Source organism: Clarias gariepinus, chromosome 24 (genome assembly GCF_024256425.1).
Source record: "Clarias gariepinus isolate MV-2021 ecotype Netherlands chromosome 24, CGAR_prim_01v2, whole genome shotgun sequence".
NCBI classification, from domain to species: domain Eukaryota; kingdom Metazoa; phylum Chordata; class Actinopteri; order Siluriformes; family Clariidae; genus Clarias; species Clarias gariepinus.
In genome coordinates, this window is record NC_071123.1 from 18380001 (window position 1) to 18401308 (window position 21308).

The 21308-nt window shown below is 41.9% G+C and overlaps 2 protein-coding genes across 6 annotated transcripts in view; both read left to right on the forward strand.

Moving 5' to 3' along the window:
• The window catches only part of pld2 (phospholipase D2), a 38282-nt gene extending 27874 nt beyond the window's left edge, over positions 1–10408 (forward strand). The window contains exons 14-25 of the mRNA XM_053484888.1: positions 57–251; positions 1466–1625; positions 1736–1854; positions 1949–2062; positions 2180–2284; positions 4325–4407; positions 4575–4688; positions 4855–4904; positions 4992–5126; positions 5378–5531; positions 7343–7460; positions 7557–10408. Coding sequence (XP_053340863.1) covers positions 57–251; positions 1466–1625; positions 1736–1854; positions 1949–2062; positions 2180–2284; positions 4325–4407; positions 4575–4688; positions 4855–4904; positions 4992–5126; positions 5378–5531; positions 7343–7460; positions 7557–7781 — 1572 coding nt within the window. The 3' untranslated portion in view covers positions 7782–10408. The remainder of the gene's footprint in view (positions 1–56; positions 252–1465; positions 1626–1735; positions 1855–1948; positions 2063–2179; positions 2285–4324; positions 4408–4574; positions 4689–4854; positions 4905–4991; positions 5127–5377; positions 5532–7342; positions 7461–7556) is intronic.
• Positions 10409–12962: 2554 nt separating this feature from the next.
• The window catches only part of mink1 (misshapen-like kinase 1), a 44512-nt gene continuing 36166 nt past the window's right edge, over positions 12963–21308 (forward strand). For all 5 annotated transcript variants that reach the window (XM_053485527.1, XM_053485528.1, XM_053485530.1 and 2 more), the window contains exon 1: positions 12963–13805. In XM_053485527.1, the coding sequence (XP_053341502.1) occupies positions 13749–13805 (57 nt within the window). In that variant the 5' untranslated portion in view covers positions 12963–13748. The remainder of the gene's footprint in view (positions 13806–21308) is intronic.

Below are 21308 nucleotides of genomic sequence, written 5' to 3' on the forward strand. Positions count from 1 at the left end.
ACCAGCCGAACCCCAAATTTATACGACCCATTCTTGTTTATCTTGCTGTTGCCTAGGTGATGCGTCATCCCGATGTGGCCTCCGTCGTCTTCCTTTGGGCCCACCATGAAAAGATGGTGGCCATCGACCAATCGGTGGCCTTCGTAGGCGGACTGGACCTCGCCTTCGGGAGGTGGGACGACAGCAACTACAGGTTGTTTGACATGGTGGAATCGCAGACAGCCAATCACAACGAGCGCCCGGTTCCTGAGGTAACTATGACGAGAAATTTCAAAACATTTTATGGACGTACATCATCATGAAGGAGAGTTGAAAATGATCCGCACTCTGGCTGTAGAATTTATTTTAATCCACGTTTAGAAAGGACATTTACACTTTGTCCATTCGTCAATAAGCTTTCATCTTCCATCATTTAAAAAGGTTTTTACGCTGAGCTGCGAGCCACGAATGCGCCGCTGTCTTCACTTCTTCATCGAGAGGGTATCTTTTTTCACATAGCTCTGCTTTCAGGGGCCAAACAGGTGAAAGTCTGATTGCACGAGATCAGGACTATACGGAGGACACATTAACACCTCAGAGTGTGAGACAGTGTGTGCATCAACATTCGTTTGATGTTTCGGCACTTCAATAAGCGTCTCACCTTAACGAGCACTGTTGATTGCCGTGCCTTTTCCCCTTATGCCGTTCCAATACTTTTGGCCCTGGAGAATCCCAGGAAACTGTTAGCGTTGGTGAATGTTTCCAGCTAATGGTTGACTTTTTCTCGATCGGTGGTTGAGGATGTTTCCGTTCTGTAATCTGATGTTTACTCTCAGACTAAAATCTAAATTTTGTTCACAAAAATCCAAACGCTTCTGTTTATATGCTCTTCCGTGAGGCATCGGGTGCACCCTCAGACCACATAAATAATAAAAAAAAAACAATCACTGCACGCTGCTCTACTTTGGTGCAGATCTTTAATTTTTGCTCACAATATGATTACAAATGAGTTGATGTAACACGTTCACACCGGTGTTATGCGCTAAAATGCCCCCCAGCCACGGATCGCCACATAATCTCTATCAGATATTATATTGGAATGTAAATATGATTTACAATATACAAATTACACCAAACGAATTTGATTATAAAATAAGCAATATAAAAAAAATACATGTTGTACATGAAAAGAAAAAAATCATAAATTATATATATATATTTTTTTCATATACATGTATATTTTATATTGCTTATTTTCTAATATTTTTTGTTTATAATTTATAATTCTAATACAATATTTAATATAGATTATGTACGGGCGGCAATCCTCCAAGGTGCTTCAATCCACTTCAACGGAAATGCTGATACGATCAACAGAAGTGCAGATCATTTTTGACTCAGCTTTATGTGTGTGTATGTATATATATATATATATATACCGTCTATATCTCATGGGCGTCTCTGACTCTCTCTCTCTCTCTCTCAGACTGAAGGGGAGGATGCAGTTAATGTTCCTCTCACTGGTAGAGTGGTTCCAGAAGGTCGTGACGAGGTGGACCTCAGCTGTAACACACTGTTCTGGTTGGGGAAAGACTACAGCAACTTCATCAAGAAGGACTGGACGCAGCTGGACCAGCCGTTCCAAGGTGCTGAGACCGAGTGTCGTCGTCGTCGTCTTTGTTTTAAAAACGTTGTCACCTGATAACAATCACTGTATATAACGTCACTTGACCAGCTTTGCATTCTCACCCTTTAGATAACGTGGACCGGGCGCATGTGCCCCGTATCCCGTGGCGCGACCTCGGAGCCGTGGTTCATGGGAAAGCAGCCAGGGATCTGGCACGGCACTTCATCCAGCGCTGGAACTTCACCAAGGTCAGAGGGCAGGCTTAAATAAGCCTGGGATTACTCTTGATTTATTATTTTTATTATTATCAAACGTGTGTGTGTGTGTGTGGTGTTTTTCCAGAACTTTAAGAAAAAGTATAAAGCCCAGTTTTACCCATACCTGCTGCCCAAGAGTCACACTACTGCCACTGAGCTTCCCTTCATCGTGCCTGGAGCAGCCAAAGCATCTGTACAGGTATACACTCGCACCCACACACACACACACACACACACACACACACACACACACACTAAAAATGTTCCTTGGACTGTTGATATTCATTTTTTCCCCCTCTGTATCTGTCATCGGCAGGTGCTCCGCTCGGTGGATCCCTGGTCGGCCGAGATAAGCGAATGTTCCATCCAAAACGCTTACATACACACCATCGAGAGCAGCCAGCACTACATTTACATAGAGGTAGCACACACACACCACACACACACACACACACACACACACCACGTACTTTCACATCCACAAAAACAAGCCAAAGCATTGCCAAAGTTCCCAAACCCTCAGGCAGCGTGTTTGTCTTTTTTCTTTTGGCTCTTTCCCAACTCTCTGTACTGTGATCTGCTCTATCCTTGTTGGATACACCCACATTCTGTTTTTTAGCTTTCGCTTTTCTTTGTTTTTCCACCCAGGAGCGCAAACCTTTGCATTTGGTACACATACAATATTTATTCCCATTAATTTTTAGGGTCTTAGTTGTGCAATAACAACAATAAGAGCTATGAATGTGTTATGAGAGTTATGAATGTGTTATGAGAGTTATGAATGTGTTATGAGAGTCATTATTGTGTTATAAGAGTGTTATGAGACTTATGAATTTGTTATGCGAGTCATTAATGTCTTATAAAAGTTATGAGTGTGTTGTAAGAGTTATAAATGTATTATAAGAGTTATGAATGTGTTATGAGAGTGTTATGAGAGTTATGAATGTGTTATGAGAGTTATGAATGTGTTATGAATGTGTTATGAGAGTTATGAATGTGTTATGAGAGTCATGAATGTGTTATGAGAGTGTTATGAGAGTCATTAATGTCTTATAAGAGTCATGAATGTGTTATGAGAGTCATGAATGTGTTATGAGAGTCATGAATGTGTTATGAGAGTTATGAATGTGTTATGAGAGTCATTAATGTCTTATAAGAGTTATGAATGTGTTATGAGAGTCATGAATGTGTTATGACAGTTATGAATGTGTTATAAATGTGTTATAAAGGTGTTATGAGAGTTATGAATGTGTTATGAGAGTTATGAATGTGTTATGAGAGTCATGTGTTATGAGAGTGTTATGAGAGTTATGAATGTGTTATGAGAGTCATGAATGTGTTATGAGAGGTATGAATGTGTTATGAGAGTTATGAATGTGTTATGAGAGTGTTATGAGAGTCATGAATGTGTTATGAGAGTCATGAATGTGTTATGAGAGTCATGAATGTGTTATGAGAGTTATGAATGTGTTATGAATGTGTTATGAGAGTCATGAATGTGTTATGAGAGTCATGAATGTGTCATGAGAGTTATGAATGTGTTATGAGAGTGTTATGGGAGTTATGAATGTGTTATGAGACTTATGAATTTGTTATGAGAGTCATTAATGTCTTATAAAAGTTATGAGTGTGGTATAAGTTATAAATGTATTATAAGAGTTAGTAATGTGTTATGAGAGTCAATAATGTCTTATAAGAGTTATGAATGCGTTATGAGACTTATGAATTTGTTATGAGAGTCATTAATGTCTTATAAAAGTTACGAGTGTGGTATGAGTTATAAATGTATTATAAGAGTTAGTAATGTGTTATGAGAGTCATTAATGTCTTATAAGAGTTATGAATGTCTTATAAGAGTTATGAATGTCTTATAAGAGTTATGAATGCGTTATAAGAGTTATGAATGCGTTATAAGAGTTATGAATGCGTTATAAGAGGTATGAATGCGTTATAAGAGGTATGAATGCGTTATAAGAGTTATGAATGCGTTATGAGGGTTGTGAGAGTGTAGAGTATGTTTTGAGTGTTATGAGAGTGTTATGAATGTCTTATAAGAGTTATGAATGTCTTATAAGAGTTATGAATGTCTTATAAGAGTTATGAATGCGTTATACGAGTTATGAATGCGTTATAAGAGTTATGAATGCGTTATAAGAGTTATGAATGTGTTATAAGAGTTATGAATGCGTTATGAGGGTTGTGAGAGTGTAGAGTATGTTTTGAGTGTTATGAGAGTGTTATGAAGGTCATAAGAGTGTTAAGTGTGCTTCAGTGTTTCAAAAGTGTGTTTTGAGTGTTCTGAGTGTTATAAGAGTTAGGAATGTGTTATGAGTGTGTTCTGAGAGCAAGTATTGAGTGCTATGAGCATGTTGCGAGTGTGTTGAGTGTTGTGAGAGTGCTATGAGTGTATTATTAGAGCGTTATGAGAGTGTTGTGACAGTGTTATGTATGTTCTTTTCAGAATCAGTTCTTCATTAGCTGTGCTGACACTGTGCAAAACACCATAGGAGACACTATTGTCAAGAGGATCCTGCGTGCACACAGGTGTGTGTGTGTATGTGTGTGTGTGTGTGTGTGTGTGTGTGTGTGCTGGATGTGTGGGTATGTAGGCCTTATCCTTCGCCCTTTCAATTTCAGTGTGTTAGGGTCAAAATAAACATTGTGTGTGTGTGTGTGTGTGTGTGTGTGTGTGTGTGTGTGTGTGTGTGTAGTGAGAAACAGAAGTACAGAGTGTTTGTGGTGATTCCTCTTCTGCCTGGATTTGAGGGAGACATCAGTGAGGGAGGAGGCAACGCCATCCAGGCCATACTACACTTTACCTACAGGTACACACACACACACACACACTTTTTAGTGTTTTCTTTCGTTTGTCCTTTTTGTCTTTGTCTTTCAGTTTTCTCCATCTTCACGTATTGTCTTTTTGTATTTTTCTTCCTGCTGGTGTTTTTTGTTCATGGTGGCTCACACACATATGACTTTAATTTTTTTTAGGACAATCAATCGCGGAAAAAACTCTATCCTGTCCCGGCTCAAGGAACACAGTAAGTGCATGTTCCTTTAATCCCAGCCAATCAGTGTTGTTCAGCTCACGGTGATCGCCATGACGACTGTTCCTTCTTTCGTTCCAGTGCAGGACGAATGGACGCAGTACATCTCCGTGTGCGGCCTGCGCACCAACGCCAAGCTCGGCCACACGCCCGTCACCGAGCTCATCTACGTCCACAGCAAGGCGCTGATCGCCGACGACCGCCGCTACATCATCGGTGAGGCCTTACACCGCGACCTGACGCTTTACCTACAGTACACCTACAGTAATTAAATTTAAGGGTAGCTTTGTCGCCATCTTGTGGTCCAGCCTGGAAATTCAGGGGATTTTTTTTTACACAAAGTATGTTAGTCCAGTTTAAAAAAATAAAAAGGATTACACATTTTAAATAGCTTTTCCTCCATTTTAATGGCCGGTTACTATGGAAACATATCGATATGAACCTGTGATTGATGTGTCGTATGTCAGGTTCAGCCAACATTAACGACAGGAGCATGATGGGAGCGCGGGACAGCGAGCTGGCGGTGCTGGTGGAGGACGAGGAGCGGGTTCCGTCCCGAATGAACGGCGAGGACTATGAAGCCGGGCCTCTGGCGCTCGCCCTGCGCAAGGAATGCTTTAGGTGTGTGTGTGTGTGTGTGTGTGTGTGTGTGTGTGTGTGTGTGTGTGTGTGTGTGTGTGTGTGAAGAAAAAAAAATTAAGTATATTTGGCCAAGGTCCTGGGAGATACCCACAGTGACGAGTATGTGTGGAATTTTCCATCTCTGAACGCTTGACACACTCACACACACACACACACACGTTTCTGCTGTTGGTTTGTCCTAACCTAAAAACATTTTTGAATTTTTTATGTAATCAAACTAAAAATGCAGAATTAAAACACGTTAAACACGTTATTGTGTGTGTGTGTGTGTGTGTGTGTGTAAGTGCGTGTGTGTGTGTGTGTGCATAAAAGAGAGAGAGTGTGAATCCATGCCTCAGTTACCGTCATTCTTACTTCCTCTTCTCTGTGCATGAGTGTGTGTGTGTGTGTGTGTGTGTGTGTGTGTGTGGAGCAATTTGCACTTGGCACACTGTGTTCCGTACTGCCAGCTCTCCGTTGCCAGGGGAAACGCTGAGTTTCTGCAGCACCTTCATGAGCATGACGAGATCGCAGCTGGGTTTGGGAGGTGACCTTCCGTGTGTGTGTGTGTGTGTGTGTGTGTGTGTGTGTGAGGGGTATGGCGGAAGCAAGAGGAGCTTCACACATTGAATTTTATGCAGAACTCTTCAGTTTTCAGTCACATAATCACATGATCTCCATCACCGTGCACTTCAGCCCACTACACCAGCACTTCCTGCGCACTTCCTGCGCACTTCCTGCGCACTTCCTCTTCTCCTGTTCTGAAGGGAACACAGCCGGTGATTTATTTGAAGCGCCTCTCCTGTCACTAGCTCAGGGTTTCCAGTCGCTCTGGAAGTTTACAGGGTGTAGAGCGTCATCACTTCAACAACATCCGGATAGAGATGAGTGAGGACAGGATGAGAGACACGGAGCGTGTTTTCCAAAGTTATATTCTCTCTCTCTCTCTCTCTCTCACACACACACACACACACACACACACACACACACACACATTCTGTCTGTCTCTCTCCCTCTCACTCTCTCTCAGTCTCTTTCTGTCCCTCTTTCTTAGTCTCTCACTCTCTCTCTCACTCTCTCTCACTCTCTCTGTCTCTCTCTCTCTTTTCCTCTTATCTGCTGCTTGTGTGTCTCTGTTCTCTGGAACATGATCTCTCTCTTCCTCTTTTTAAGTTTGTTTCTCCCTGCTTTTCTCCTTTGCTCTGTTTCTCTTTCTTGTCTCCCTTTTCTCCCTCTCTCTCTCTCTCTCTCTCTCTCTCTCCCTTGTTCTTCTTCTCTCATCTCTTCTGTTCTTTTTCCTTTCTCTCTTGCACTGTTGCTGTCTCTCCCTCACTCTCTTATTTATTTTTCTCTCCCACTTTTCCTCTCTCTCTCTTTTTTTCAAGATTCCAGATTCGAAGGTGTTTTATTGGCAGGACAAATATTTATGTCTGTATCGCCAAAGCTTAGCGATAGAGAAGTGACAAGAAAATAACAGTAGTTAAAAAAAAAACAACAGTATAGAAAAAATAAGAATAAATTCATTCATGTAAAAAAAATTTTAGTCAAGGATAAAGTTACTCTCGGGAATAAAGAAATAAGGAAAGGAGAAAAAACATATACATGATGGTGATGATGATGATAATAGTTAAAATAATAATAATAATTTATGTTTCTCTTTCTTTCTTTTCTCTTTTTTATTTATGTTTCTCTCTCACACTTCTCCTCTCTTTCTCTCTTTTGCTCACTGTTTTCTCTCTCTCTTCTCGTTCTTGCTCTCTCTCTCTCTCTGTTTCCTGTCTCTTATTATTTCTCCCTCTCTCTCCGTCCAGGGTTCTGCTGGGGGCCGATTCGGACCCCTCGATAGACATCGACGATCCGGTCAGCGATCACTTCTTCTCCGAGGTGTGGAACAAGATCGCCCGATCGAATGCTTCCATCTACGAAACGGTGAGTACGAGTCTGGACGGCTGTTCCGCGTCCGCAGGTCGGTTTCCTCTCTAACTCCGCCTCTTCCTCTTCCTCTTCCTCCTCTGTCCCCTGCAGGTTTTCCGGTGCCTTCCGTACGATTCGATCCGTAACCTGCGCGAGCTGCAGACGCACGTGGGCACGGCCGCGCTGGCGCAGACCGACCCGGAGAAGGCCGGCGAGGAGCTGCGCGCCATCCGCGGAATCCTGGTCCACTTCCCGCTGCACTTCCTGTGCGAGGAGAACCTGCTTCCTCCCGCCGGCAGCAAAGAGAGGATGGTTCCTCTGGACGTGTGGACCTAACGCCGACTCAAAACAAACAAACGGACGCTAATCTGGACTGGCCTGTAGTGAAGCAGAGCGTTTCCTGTCTGCGGTAACGCCGCGGAAAGTGATTAGCTGAACTGAATTGAAGTGTAGTGACTCATGTCTCTCCGCGGGAGCGAGAGGAAGTGCGCGCTCTCCCGCAGAGGATTTCGTTCAAAATGGCTCGCTGGAAGCTGGAGACAGCCGGGCTGCTGTAGATGTGTAAAATGGCGGTGTGTGTGAGTGTGTGTGTGAGAGAGAGAGAGAGAGAAAGAGAGAGATGAGTGTTTATGGACGAAGTGATCAGAACAGAGCGTACATTTTGTGTTGCTGCGCCGTGTAGGCGGACTGCACCACTTTCTCAACCTCTTTTCCCATATCTCTATTCTCTCTCTCTCTCTCTCTCTCTCTCTTTCTCTGAAGTGCTACACCTCTCAGTGCGATGCCGGCGAATCTGCACGACGGTTGTTATGGTGACAGGTAAAAAAGAGCTGACTGCGAGGAAGAGAGAGAGAGGAAATGATAGAGGAAGTGTGGATGAATACTGTAACAGAGGGGGGATGCAGCAAGGAGGGAATAGGTTTTAAATGGTTTTAAAATGGTGATTGAGAGGAGAGAGAGAGAGGGAGAGATGGAGGGATTGTTTAAAGGGTGCGCAGGGGAAGTGAAGATGTGTCTAAGCCCTGCAATAATATCCCTCCCCCCCTTTGGGAGTTATGGTTATGTAATACAGTCGTTTTCAAACTTCATGATTGTTCGGAGGAACTAAACAGGAAAAAAAAAAAAAAGAGAGAGAGGAGCGCCAAGAGAAAGAAGTGCATGTGCAGTAGCTCGTTCAAACCTCTTATCGAAATCCCGTAATGGACTTTCTCCCCATGTTAGATAGGACCATCCGTCATCATCGTCTCCGAACGTACTGTAACGTCTAACCGTCCGCGGAAAAGAGATGACAAAAGGGTTTCCTGAAACTCTAGAAAGCCTTTTTCTTGATAATGATACTCACACACACACACACACACACACACACACACTACAGATGAGGTGTGTCGTTCATAAATACCAAGATATCGATTTAAACACTTGAAGAAGAAGTACTACTGTACTAAACTGTATTTGTATCAAATAGTGTATCGCAGTAAACAATGAAAGCGGATAATACTAACAGGTAAACATCTAACTGAGAGGCGTTCAAGTCAAGCCGGGACTTTAAATTGTGCGGAACACAGATATGACAGTAGGATATAAACCCCTGCTATACTAATGCACTTATCCCAACGTTTCAACCATCAAGGTAGAAAGTTTTTCTCTGATCGAAAACGCCGGCCTCCCAGGAACTCCGCCTTCAATGCACCAATCGTGTTAAAGTGTGTGTACAGTTCCCATGTCTCTCCTGCAAGTTAGCGCCAAGTTATCCCTCAATTTATTATTTTTTTTCAAGGATCAGGCATTCTCAACCCCTCAAACACACTGGGTCCGGGTTAGATTCCCAGCCAGGGTCTATTCCCATCTCTGTGTGCGTGGAGTTTGCATGTTCTCCCCGTGCTAGGTGGGTTTCCTCTGGGTACTCTGGTTTCCTCCCGCAGTCCAATGATATGCAGGCTAGGCTAATTGGCGTTATCAAAATTGCCCGTAGTGTGTGAATGGGTGTGTGAGTGAGTGCATGTGTGTCCTGTGTGTCCATGGATTGGCACCCAGCCCAGGGTGTACCCCTCCTGGTGTCCTAAGTCTCCTGGGATAAGTCTCCAGGAAGCCCCCTCCCCCCACGACCCTGAATACAGGATAAAGCAGTATAGACGGTGAGCGAGTGAGTTAGTGTATATCCCGGTTTGACTTGAACGGCCCTTGTTGTTTTGGTTTTACACATTTTAACCGTCTTGCGGTACTTGAAGTCTTTCGATAGCTCCTGATTGTCAGTCGTCATATATATATTGGGAACCGTTTAGACAGGTTAAAGTTTAAAGGTTTAAAAGATAACGTTCGCATGAACCAGTAAACTCGGGTGATGTAGCTGAGTTTGCTTATATACTAAACTGTGTGTCGACCACACATCTGGAAAACCAGCGGCACCATGATGAACAGCCCTCTGGTGGAATATGCACACTACTGTACCCGAAAAATAACACACCAAGACGGACGCGTATGCAAATATTTCTGACATTCCAGTTCTTCATCCCTTTCTCTAACAGAGGTTTCGGTTCATGCAGACTTCCTCTGCTACATTCCAGACGATGTTTATTTTGTATCACTGATCATCAGTTTCGTCTGTCACTTTTAAACGTAGCTGGTTAGTGCAATACCTGTAAACTCGACCTAAAGATCACTATCTCATTTTTTCTTTTTTAATGAACTTTAACTGTGGTATATTTTTGTATACAGTGTTTTTTCTTTTTCCTAAATGGTAGACACTTTAGCAAAACTCTATTCAGATTCTAATAAAGGGTTCTCACTAATACTTTGCACTTCACTAATACATAATACAGTACTGATGTTCTGTTTGTATGTGCTGATATATAAATTTAAATATATATATTTTTGTGGCTTGCAATCTTACTATCTAACTGAGCGACAGACCAGCTGCTGCGAGCCCAGCAAAATGTCCAAAATAAACTAGAAATTTTCCTAAAGTCTTTGTGTCGTCTAGTTTTGTGTTGTGAATGCAAATCCACTGCAGTTCATTACTGTACTTATGTATTTTTTTATGCATATGTGTGTACTTTTTACTTCTACTTACTTCTACTTTTGTTTGATGAAAAACATGTACTTCTACTCCATATATCTTAGATGTCTATAAAAAATCTGAAATCTTTGTGATAGTGCATTTTAGACATATGAGACATATTTGTGTTACTTCTACATATTTGGTACATTTTTAGGCAGGTACAGTACTTGTACTTTTACTTGAGTATCGAGTTCGAGTACTGCTGCCACCTCTGTGCAAATCTCACATAACTTTGTTTTTTGATTGGGGTTGACGTTTTAAAGAAGGTGTTTGTCTTTCTGTAAGGTGAAATTACAATTACAAAGAAAGCATAGGCATTGACAAGCCAGCAATTAACCTACTCCTTCTTTTTGTCCTGAGTGAACTCGGTAAAAGAACTCATTTCTGAGACAGAAATGTTTTAAACAGAAGCACGAATTGAAGTAACTAGAGCTATTATTTATATGACGATGGTATGAATCATATCTTTGGAAAGGATTGTGAAAATATAGAATGATTATGGGAATCTTAAGATGTTTCAAACTGCACCTTTAAACTTTTGCCATTGTCTATAGAGCTTATCCTGTGTAGCCTGGAGCCTATAACAGGGAACTTTTGGCTTAAATTTGGTGGACAAACCGGATGGAGTGCTAACTCTTCGCAAGGTTTGAGAAACCCGGTTATACACTACAGGCAATTTGGATGCACCAGTCAGCCCACACAACATGCTTTTGGACTGCAGAGCAACCCGGTTTAGCCACCGAGCACTGGGAATACATGGAGACTCCACACACACAGACCACTCGAACCCTTAAAATGCTAACCACTAAGACACCATGTGTCTTATTGTCTTTTTGTTTACTGGAATTTATGCTTGATGCACAACATACATGAAGTATATGATTTTTTTTTTTATGAATTTAGCCTAGCTGTACTTGTGGTTAAATACACAAGCTGATCAGGTAGTAAGTCTACAAGAGTACAAATGGTGAAATCTTAGCCATGTCAAATTTATTGTTTCCTGATTTTTTTTTTTAAGCAACGGACATTTCTTGTCATAACAAGCCTATTGACTTAAAGTGCACAAGTTTGTAATTTTTCCTGTTTGTTTTTGTTTTTTTTTTCCCCTCTTCGTGTGCACGTCACATGGTGCGTGCACGAGCGCAAGGTCCGTCCGTGTCCAGAATTTTAGCAGTCGACTCCGAGTCAAGTTTCAGCTCTTGCTGATCAGTGAAGTCGATTCTAAGAATCAAATCTTCAAAATTATGATGCAGAATCTAGGAATCAGTTCCTCACAGTCAATTTGGGGAAATTATTTAAAAGAATCTTAATTTTCAGTTATAACAATGGTAAATCACTAAGCAGCGTGGAATTATTACTAATACTGTATTAATTGATTTGTCTTAAGTAACTGTTGTATTCTGATTAGGGCTGCAGGGTATACACTAGGCTCAAGTCAGGAACATCACAGGTTATAACACACATCTGCACCTACAGCCTACTGGGAGACCCTCCAACCCTGAGAAAAAACATGTTAATTCTTAATATTAATTAAGTGCTTGTCAGTACTGTCGATTACTAGTATAAATGACAAGTTGCCCAGACCACATATGTTTTTTAAATATCCCATTACCGATTATCACAAAACTGTTTAGTGCGTTTGAGGTCTGCGTAGAACACTCAGCCTCTTCCACCCGAACCTTGCCCAACCATGCTTTCATGGAGATGGCTTTGTGCCCATGCTGGACCAGGTTTGGAACCCCTGAACTACAGGTTGAGCTGAAAATCCTTGCCTAATTATGTACGATTGTATTTTAGAAACTACATGTTAAGAGAAAGTTGGTTAGCACTGTCGCCTCACACCTCCAGTGCAAGTAGGGTTGGATTACCCCCCCCTACCCCCCCCAACCATGTCTCCCTCGACCCTGTGTACAGAATAAGCAGATGAATAAATTAATAAATTAATTAATCTTGACAAAAACTTGGTTAGCACTGTCGCCTAGCACCTTCAGGGTCCGTGTTCGATTCCCATCTCAGGGTCAGTGTGTGTGTGTGTGCATGTTCTCCCAGTGTTTGGTGGGTGTCCTCCTACAACCTTAGTTAATTGGTGTTATCAACCTCTGTCTGTGTGTGTGTGTGTGTGCCCTGTGATAGACCAGCACCCTGTCCATGTTGTACCCCACCTCATGGGCTCCGGCCCCCCAGTATACTGGATAAAGCAGTATAAAAGATGATTGAATGAATGTTTACAAAAAGTGTGTGTGTGTCGTGTGCTTCTAGGTCGATGACTATTTTTTTGTTGTTAAATTCTACATGTTTTTTTCTTTGAGAAGTTTCCTTGATTCACAGAATCGATTCATTTCTTTTGGAATCGACTCCCAGCCTCTGACTCGAGGGTGCGCGCGCACGCGTGTGTATGCCTGCGTGTGCGCGCATGCGTGCGCGCACTCGCCCTCATCGACTGACGGAAGGAGTGAAAGTTTTTTTTTTGCACGGCGGCCCGGATTAACTCCACATAAACACTCCTGCTGCTTTTCCGATGCGACGTGATTTTTTGTGTTTTCCTTCCTCGTTGATCCACTCGTAACGAGTCTGCCGGACGACGTGAACGTGCCCGTGATGTGATTAGAAGACCGCTCGTGCTCTGTGTTTCTTTTTTTTTTCTTTTTTGGAGAGTACGCGGATGTGATGCGGAGCCCGAACTGATGTTTATTATTTTTATTAATATTAGCTCAGCTAGCCTGCTGCACCACTTCTCTCCTGGACGACTCTGAGGAGAGGGGAAAAAACGACAAAAGATAATAATAATGACGTTGTGGAATCATGAGCGTCAGGCGGGAGCTCGCGCTGATCGATAGTATCGGTAATATCGGAGCTGTGACTCGGCACGAGCGGCGCCTCGAGCTCCGCGCGCGCTGCGACGCAATCTGAGGGAATTAGCCACAGTGCTAACGCTTTTAGTCGCGTTCGCAACAAACACACAAAACCGTGTGTGGGAGCGGGCCTGTTATAAACAACGCTCCTTATTCATTTTCTTTTTTGTTTTCTCACACACACACACACACGCGCGCGCACATGTCGTTGTCAGTTACAGTAGTCTCACAGGAATATTTTTAACGTTATTTCCCCCTGACACAGCTAGCATTGCGCAGCCTCACATTAGCAGCCGCAGACTCTAATGGGACCTGAGAAGTTTCTCTAAAACGCATTTTTTTTTCACGGTATATCTCTTTTTCTCTCTCACACACACACACAACTTGGAGAAAATGTCGGAAAACGCACCTACACGGAGCCTGGATGAGATCGACCTGGCAGCCCTGAGGGTGAGAGACGCTGTTAGAGTCACATCTGTGTAAATAAATCTGTGTATTAATGATGATGATGATAACATTACAGTGTAATAATCCCAGTTACAGGGACTGAGAGACACTGACACACACACACACACACACACACACACACACAGGTTTAGGTTGTGTTTGTTCTGACACCCCCATCAGGAAACCTGTTCGCTCTGTGGTTGATCTGTATCTCTGTCCTGCAGGTGAGGTTTGTCGTTGATCAGGGCCTGTGGTTTGGTGTAACTGGGCCTGTGCATTGCTACATGTGCTTCCTTATGATCAGACGTGAGCGATGTTTGTGTTTCATAATGGTCTGTGATGCCGTGAGGCACTTGTGCACCTGTAATTCATGATGAACAGAAATGAGCTCCTGGATTCGTGATGAACAGCCACGAGACGTTTAATGCTTCCTTATGTACTGTACATCCTTGTGCCCTGTCATATACAGCCGTTAGGCAGTATTCATTTGTTATGAACAGCCATGAGTACTTGTTTTTTTTGCTATAAACAGCCATGAGGCAGGCACTTGTGCTTCCCTGCAATTAGTCATGAGCACTCGAACTATTCTATGAACAGCCATGAGTCACTTGTGCTTTATTATGCACAGCCGTGAGCACTTGTATTTATAAAAAGCCATGAGGCATTTATCCATTCGTTATGAACAGCTATGAGGCACTTGTGCTTCACTGTAGCCAGTCATGAGCACTTGAACTTTGCTATGATCTGCCATTAGGCACTTGTGCTTTGCTACGATCAGCCTTGTTATAAACAGCCATGAAGTTCTTGTACTTTGCTGTGAACAGCTACAAGCACGTTTTATTTGTTGCACTGAGTACTTTGTTAGTTTGTTATGAACAGCCATAAGACGCTTGTGAACAGCCCTGAGGCGCCTATGCCTCGCTATGAACAGCCCTGAGGCGCCTATGCCTCGCTATGAACAGCCCTGAGGCGCCTATGCCTCGCTATGAACAGCCCTGAGGCGCCTATGCCTCGCTATGAACAGCCCTGAGGCGCCTATGCCTCGCTATGAACAGCCCTGAGTTGTGCTTGTGCTTTATGAGCTTACCTATTTACCCATGGTTCTTTATGATCATCCCTACTCACACCTGTCAGTGGTTATGAAGGCTATGTATAACTGTGTTAAGTCCTGTTTTTGCTGGATCAGTGATTGGATGTTTTGATTTAGCAGAACGATCCACATCTGATCCACTTCAGCATCATTTAGATCCTGCAGCAGCGTCTAGTGTCGCTGCTTCCAAAAAAGCTCCACCCGTCAGTCAGTTATGGTGTATGTGTGTGTGTGAGCACTAACAGAAGGGCTTTTCTTCCTTGTGTGTGTGTGTATACTGTGAGTGCGCTGTGCAGTGTCACACACTGTAGTTTGGTGGTGTGTGTGTGTGTGTGTCTGGACAAAGTGTTCATGGAGGCTGACTGGTTGTAATTTTTTCCTGATGAGCGCACCGTGACTGTAACTGAAATGCGTGACCTATTTAGCTGACTGGCTGATCGTCCATCTGCCTGTGTTTGGGCCATGATCATGTGTGTGTAAATTGTCTATAAGTGCTGCACCAGTATCATACTGACACTCGGTTACTGTGAGGGCGTCAGTTTCGGATTAGCATCCGATATTCAGAGCTGTGATTCTTGTGGCCCTTATATATCTACATGGATCTGTCTTACTGTTTCTTCCAGGGTAGAATGACCCCCCAGCACACACGCACACAAACACACGCAGCTGTTGTCTGAACGAAGGATAAGCTTTCAGTAGAAGGAGTGTCTGACTCTGTACATGCACGTTTAGAATAATCATATCATTTTAAGCCCTGTTGTTGTTAAACACAGCGAGTTGAAATAAGACCCCTGAATCCTGAAATGATAGTTTTCCCGGTGGACCAAAATCTTCACACGTTAACTGTTGCTTTAACAGTCCTAATACAGCAACAGACATGATAATGCGTGTATGTCAGGAAGTATAACGCATTCTCTGAGATAAATAAATAAAACGTACATGTCTGTACACGTTCGTGGTGCGCTTATAGAAAGCACACTGCTGTCGGTTTTGTGATCTGTACCTACATGTATACTATTTTACCGTCTGAGTTTTAGTTGTAATTTAATATAAGTGATCAGGTGTCAGGTGGTTAATGAATTGTCTTGAAGTTCATACGAGCACCTCGATGCTTCCCTTGTAGAGACTGGGATCGTCTGAACCCGCATGAACACGTGACATGAAAGCAGAGTCTGACATAAAGAGCCTTTGGCTGTTTGTTTCCTTGTCAACAATGGAAACTTTGTTTTTCTAGGTCAGACTAGGGATTTTGCATGTAAACCGAAAGTGCAGGAGCTCTAGGGAAAACCACCTACACGCTTCGACCCAGACTCCACCGTTACTTACCATCAGCGGGCACCGTTGTTTAGCAGCGGCGGCAGCTTCGCTGTTAAATTTACGACTCCAGCAACTCGGTTTAAATACCAGGACTAACAGGAGGTCAGTCTTGGACCCTCGAGCCTCAGCTGCTCTTATGGTGAAAGGCGGCTTTCCCACAGTCCTGAACTTTTTGCTATAGCGAAGCGATCTGTCCTGAATAGAAATCATTGATGTTTCTTGGTGCCCTGAACACTTACCAACTGACACTTTGTTAGCTAAGAAGTTTTACAGTGTACTCATGAATCACCCAGCACTCCTGGGTGAACTGTCTATATAATTGGCTGCTATTAAGATTAATAATCGATTTGATCTTCAAAAATCCCACGACTTATAAAAGCCTTCCATCTACCTTTTTCTTACACGCTAACACCAGTCTCAAAACACAGTGAGAATTACTTCAGACACTGTCAAGTTGAGTTTGGAGACTTTTGAGGCATTTGAGGAGGTAAAACATGATAATTTTTTGATAATCCTGCACACTGAACTATTTAAACATTTTTATTCCATGGTGTATGTTTGGAAAAAATAATAATGGTGGATGACTGAAATACGTGCTCAGTAAAAATGAGGCTTACTTTTTGCCTCATTTAACTTGAAGTTAAATGTTGAACTTTTGTATTTAAAGTTAGTTTGTATTGCTTAAATGCTGCTCTTGATTTTTAAGTGAGAAAACTAAAGAGTTTAAATTTGGAACAAAATCAAGGAGAAATCTAATATTGAATCGAAATATTTATAAAATTGAAATTTTAATTAAATTGTCACAGAGGTATCATGATATTGTTTTGACTGTCACCTCCTGATGAGAAATTATCACAATACCATGGTGCCTATTTGATTAATATTGTGATTCTGTAATATTGTGATTATGTTGAACCTTAAAACAAATTATCATAACTTGAAAAACTAAGGTTGGATTTAGTTGTTACCCTGATTTGGAAGTTTTTTTTTTTTTTTTTTTAAACGAGCGCTCTAGTAGTGACAGCTCAAAGCTCTTCGTTTCAACAATAAACACGAAACTTCAGCATGTTTTTTTAGACTCAACCTTCCTTTTAGAAAGAGACATGAACTATGTTTGCCGTTATAAACCAACATTCACCAAAGCAGCAGGCTTCTTTTATCTCTCCTAACAAATGTCACACGACATAGAAATCTGAAACAAGTGTCAATTGGATGTTTTTTTTTTTTTTTTTTTTTCTTTCTCCCGCTCAATCTGATATACATTGTGTAAAAAAAAAGCACCAGGTGTGCACTTTCCATTATCTTGTCATGCTTTACACTTTTTACAGATTAATGATGGTATCATCTCTTGCTTTGGAGGGTGTTTCATTTGAAGCGACACAAAAGCCGGAGTTATGCTTCAGCATCAAGTACGCCATATGTCCCATAAAGCTGTGTACCCTCGATGTACCCTATGCCACATGCAATGCGATGCAGACCATAATACCACGCGGACTGCAGACCATTGAGCCAAAAAAACAAAACAAACACCAGGCAGTGGTGATGAGACTCGTAGAAATTTTAAAGCCACCTAGAGTTTCATGACATAATTTCAGAGTGACACAAACACACCTATTTGTACTGCAAATATAATTGCTCCCAATGCTGCATATGCAGTCTTAAGGTAGAAAAATAGGGGGGGACATGCTGAGACATCCAACTTTGATAGCTATCAGTATCAACCATAGTTTTAAAATCAAGTTGAAAAGTGACTATCAGGTAACTTTGCTTATTCGTGACATCGCTGAGCCGTTTGGTGCTGATTAGACATATTCGAAGAGTTTAAGATTAACAGCAGATTACCATTAAAGACACAGCATCCCTGTGAAGCCGTTTATTAAACGTAAACAAACACTTAGCTAATAAGCTGCAGGGACGATGAGGAGTCACAGTGTGGAATTAGAGTTACGGTGTGGAGATGAAATTGTATCTCAGCATTTGGAGCGATTGTTAGTTTAAGCAGATGGAAGATGGCAATCAGTGTTTTATTCTACCCCCCCCACTCACTCTGAGTGGTGAGTATCGGTGAGCTGGTACAGCAAGTTACGTGCCACGACTCTTCTGGCCGCTTGTGTGGAATTCATCCTGAGAGGGAGGGAGGGAGGTGACGGAGCGAGAGATCTCTGTTAAGAGTGATGATTCACTTGAGCTCTTTGTTTAATGGGTTGTCTTGTGAATCGCCCACTCGCTGGTACACGCAGAAATGTTACAAGATACATCAACACACGGTCCGCACACACCGTCTGGGCCGGCTCGACCTGACCTATCCTAATCTCATTTCTGTCCCTGCTGGGGTCTCGACTAGGGTTGGGTACCGAAAACTGGTGCCAATACGGCACCGGTACCTATATAACCAGTATGTACCAGACCAAAACAGAACGCGAATTTCGTGCCTCATTTCAGTGTCATTTAAATGCCTGAACTGTCGATTGAATGACATAGTTATAATAAGCATCAGATTCATCAACACACATTTTAAAAATTTTAAAATACTGCATTCATGGGATGTCAGAAATGATCTGAAAAATAAATTATTTCAATTAATTAGAAAAATCTTGAACTTCGGAAAGCTTTGATGATACAAATCTAAAACATTATTGCAGTAATGTTACTATCCATTTTAATTTTGTAGATTATTATTAGATTAGATTAAAAAATTAAAAGCACAAATCATCAGGAAATGAGAGACCATCCGAGATGCACATGAATGCAGAAACTAACGTTACACTTGCTCTAACGGCAGCAGGTGGTCCACCGCTATCTTAGCTTGCTAAATTATACAACTTTTGTTAAAATGCCTAAAACTAAACAGTCAAAAGTGTGGCTATATTTCACAAGAAAGGATTTAGACACCGTGACGTGCAGCAAATGTTTTACAGCAGTTGTGTGTAAAAGGGGAAACGCGTCAAATCTAATGAAACATTTGAGGGCACACGGAATAAACCGTAGCAAAAAGGAGTCTGCTGATCATGATGACAGCAGCCAGTTAGTCGTAGGCTAATGTAATGTTAACTGCAAAGTGCAAATCTTGCATTCATGCTAACAAATGGTCAAACGATTTGTAAAATACTAATGTAACATGGATTCTGTTTATAATTATCGCTTTACAGCTAGTTTTAGTAGTACTACAACAGTGACCCCATTTACTATTGCAAAAAAGGCTAATTTAACTAAAGCAAACTTTTTTTTAAATTTTTTGTTCAATAAAAGTGTATTTCATTCCACCATGATTTTGTGGCTTTTTTAAAGTATCGATTTGGCACCGGTATCAAAAAAAAAAAAAAAAAAACGATACCCAACCCTAGTCTCGACCGGGCGCTGTGTCTGTCTTGAGGACAGCCGACCGTGATAAGCACCCGGTCGTCAAAACTCTGGAACCAGTGAGGGATCTTGATCGTTATGGGTGATTAAGGATGTTCCCAAAATGCGTGTGGAAATTGAAACTGATGTATTGGATTCCGAATGCTGAGATGATTGAGTATTGTGCGTTAGGGTCCTGTGGGTGGTCATCTGTCTGGCACGGGGGGAAAAAAAATTGGAAATGGCTAGATAATATTAGTCTGATCATGCGGTGCAAGGATACAGTGAGTTTACAGTCCTCATGCTGTGAATCAAAGGTGACCAGAATGTGATTATTAATACTGAGTTGTGAAGGATGCACACTGATAGACAGAGAGAGAGAAAATTATGAACCAAGATGTACAGACTTGGACTAAAATAGACAGACCGATAGAGAGAAGCAAATAAGAAGAGATGGACAGAAACAAGGAGACAGACAGGAAGTGAAGGAGACAACGACCGATGGACGGACGGACGGACTGAATGAAAGACACCTACGCGGTTATAAAGCAGCATTTGCACGACAATTTGTGCAGAACGAGCTCGTGAGTTTCGTGCCACGTTCCGAGAGTAGCAGTGATTGCTATTTTTTCCCGCTTTTTCTTTTTGTCGATTCAGCAAAACCTCAACAGCCTGGACTTTCCTAAAAAGCACAAAAAAAAGGAAGAGAAATGACACAACAACTGACAAGGCTGTTTTGTTCAAGTGCTTGTGTCTCAGGCGTGTTAAAGGTTAAACGAGATGGCGTGAGGAAGTTTGATTCAGCTGAAAGTTTGATTGCAGATTTTCATCCGATAACGTTCACACGTAGCAATTACAGCTAAAATCTAACAGCATTGTGGCAAATCATAACGTGTGTTTAGATTAGTTCGCACCTCTTCAGCCCCTGTCCACCTCTGCAACCTGTGATTGAAGAGCCACTTAAAGATCGCCAGGCTTTTGATGGCACGTCCCCTGAGACGTCTACTCCACAGCACCCATCCCCCCATCCTCATATCTTCCCACACAGCAAGTCAGAGGCTGGCAAGCCGTCATCACGTTCGACTAATCTCTTTCTGTCTCTCAGGGTTTTTTTTTTTTTTTTTTTTGTCCCATTTCTGTTTATTTTATATTTACACTTCACTCTTAAACTTTTTATGACGTGCACAGTATTTATCTACTGACATTTTATATTAATATGGTGTTAAGCACTGCTACTGAAGTGATAGATGGTTTCTTTCTTTTGATGTCTAGTTGGTGGGCATGGTCACTCCCAACTAGTTTAGAGAATAAACGGCAGTCTACAAATTCCATACAGTCCGCGGTATAATTTGTAAACATCACCAATCAGTTATAGAATCACACTGCTGTGTAAACCAGTTTGAGGTCGCTTGGTGTGGACCTTAAAAAGCTCAGAGCATTTTAGACATTATTTGTTTTGCTGTTTAAAAAAAAAAAAAAAAAAACGGACCATAATTTTTTTCCGCACCCCCCACACGCAATATACAATATAACTGACTTTAGACATTTTAGAAATTTACTTACACGCTTAAAATATTGTAAATATTTGTATCTGCTTCACAGCAGTGTCTATTTTTTGACACAGGACCTACTTGCACTATTTGTTCACATCTACGAATGTTCGTAGAACCACGGTCCGTTCGTATCTGAGAAAATTCGTAACTCAAATGTGCATAAGTCGGGGACTATGTACGGCCAATTGAATTCTGTTAGCCCTTGTT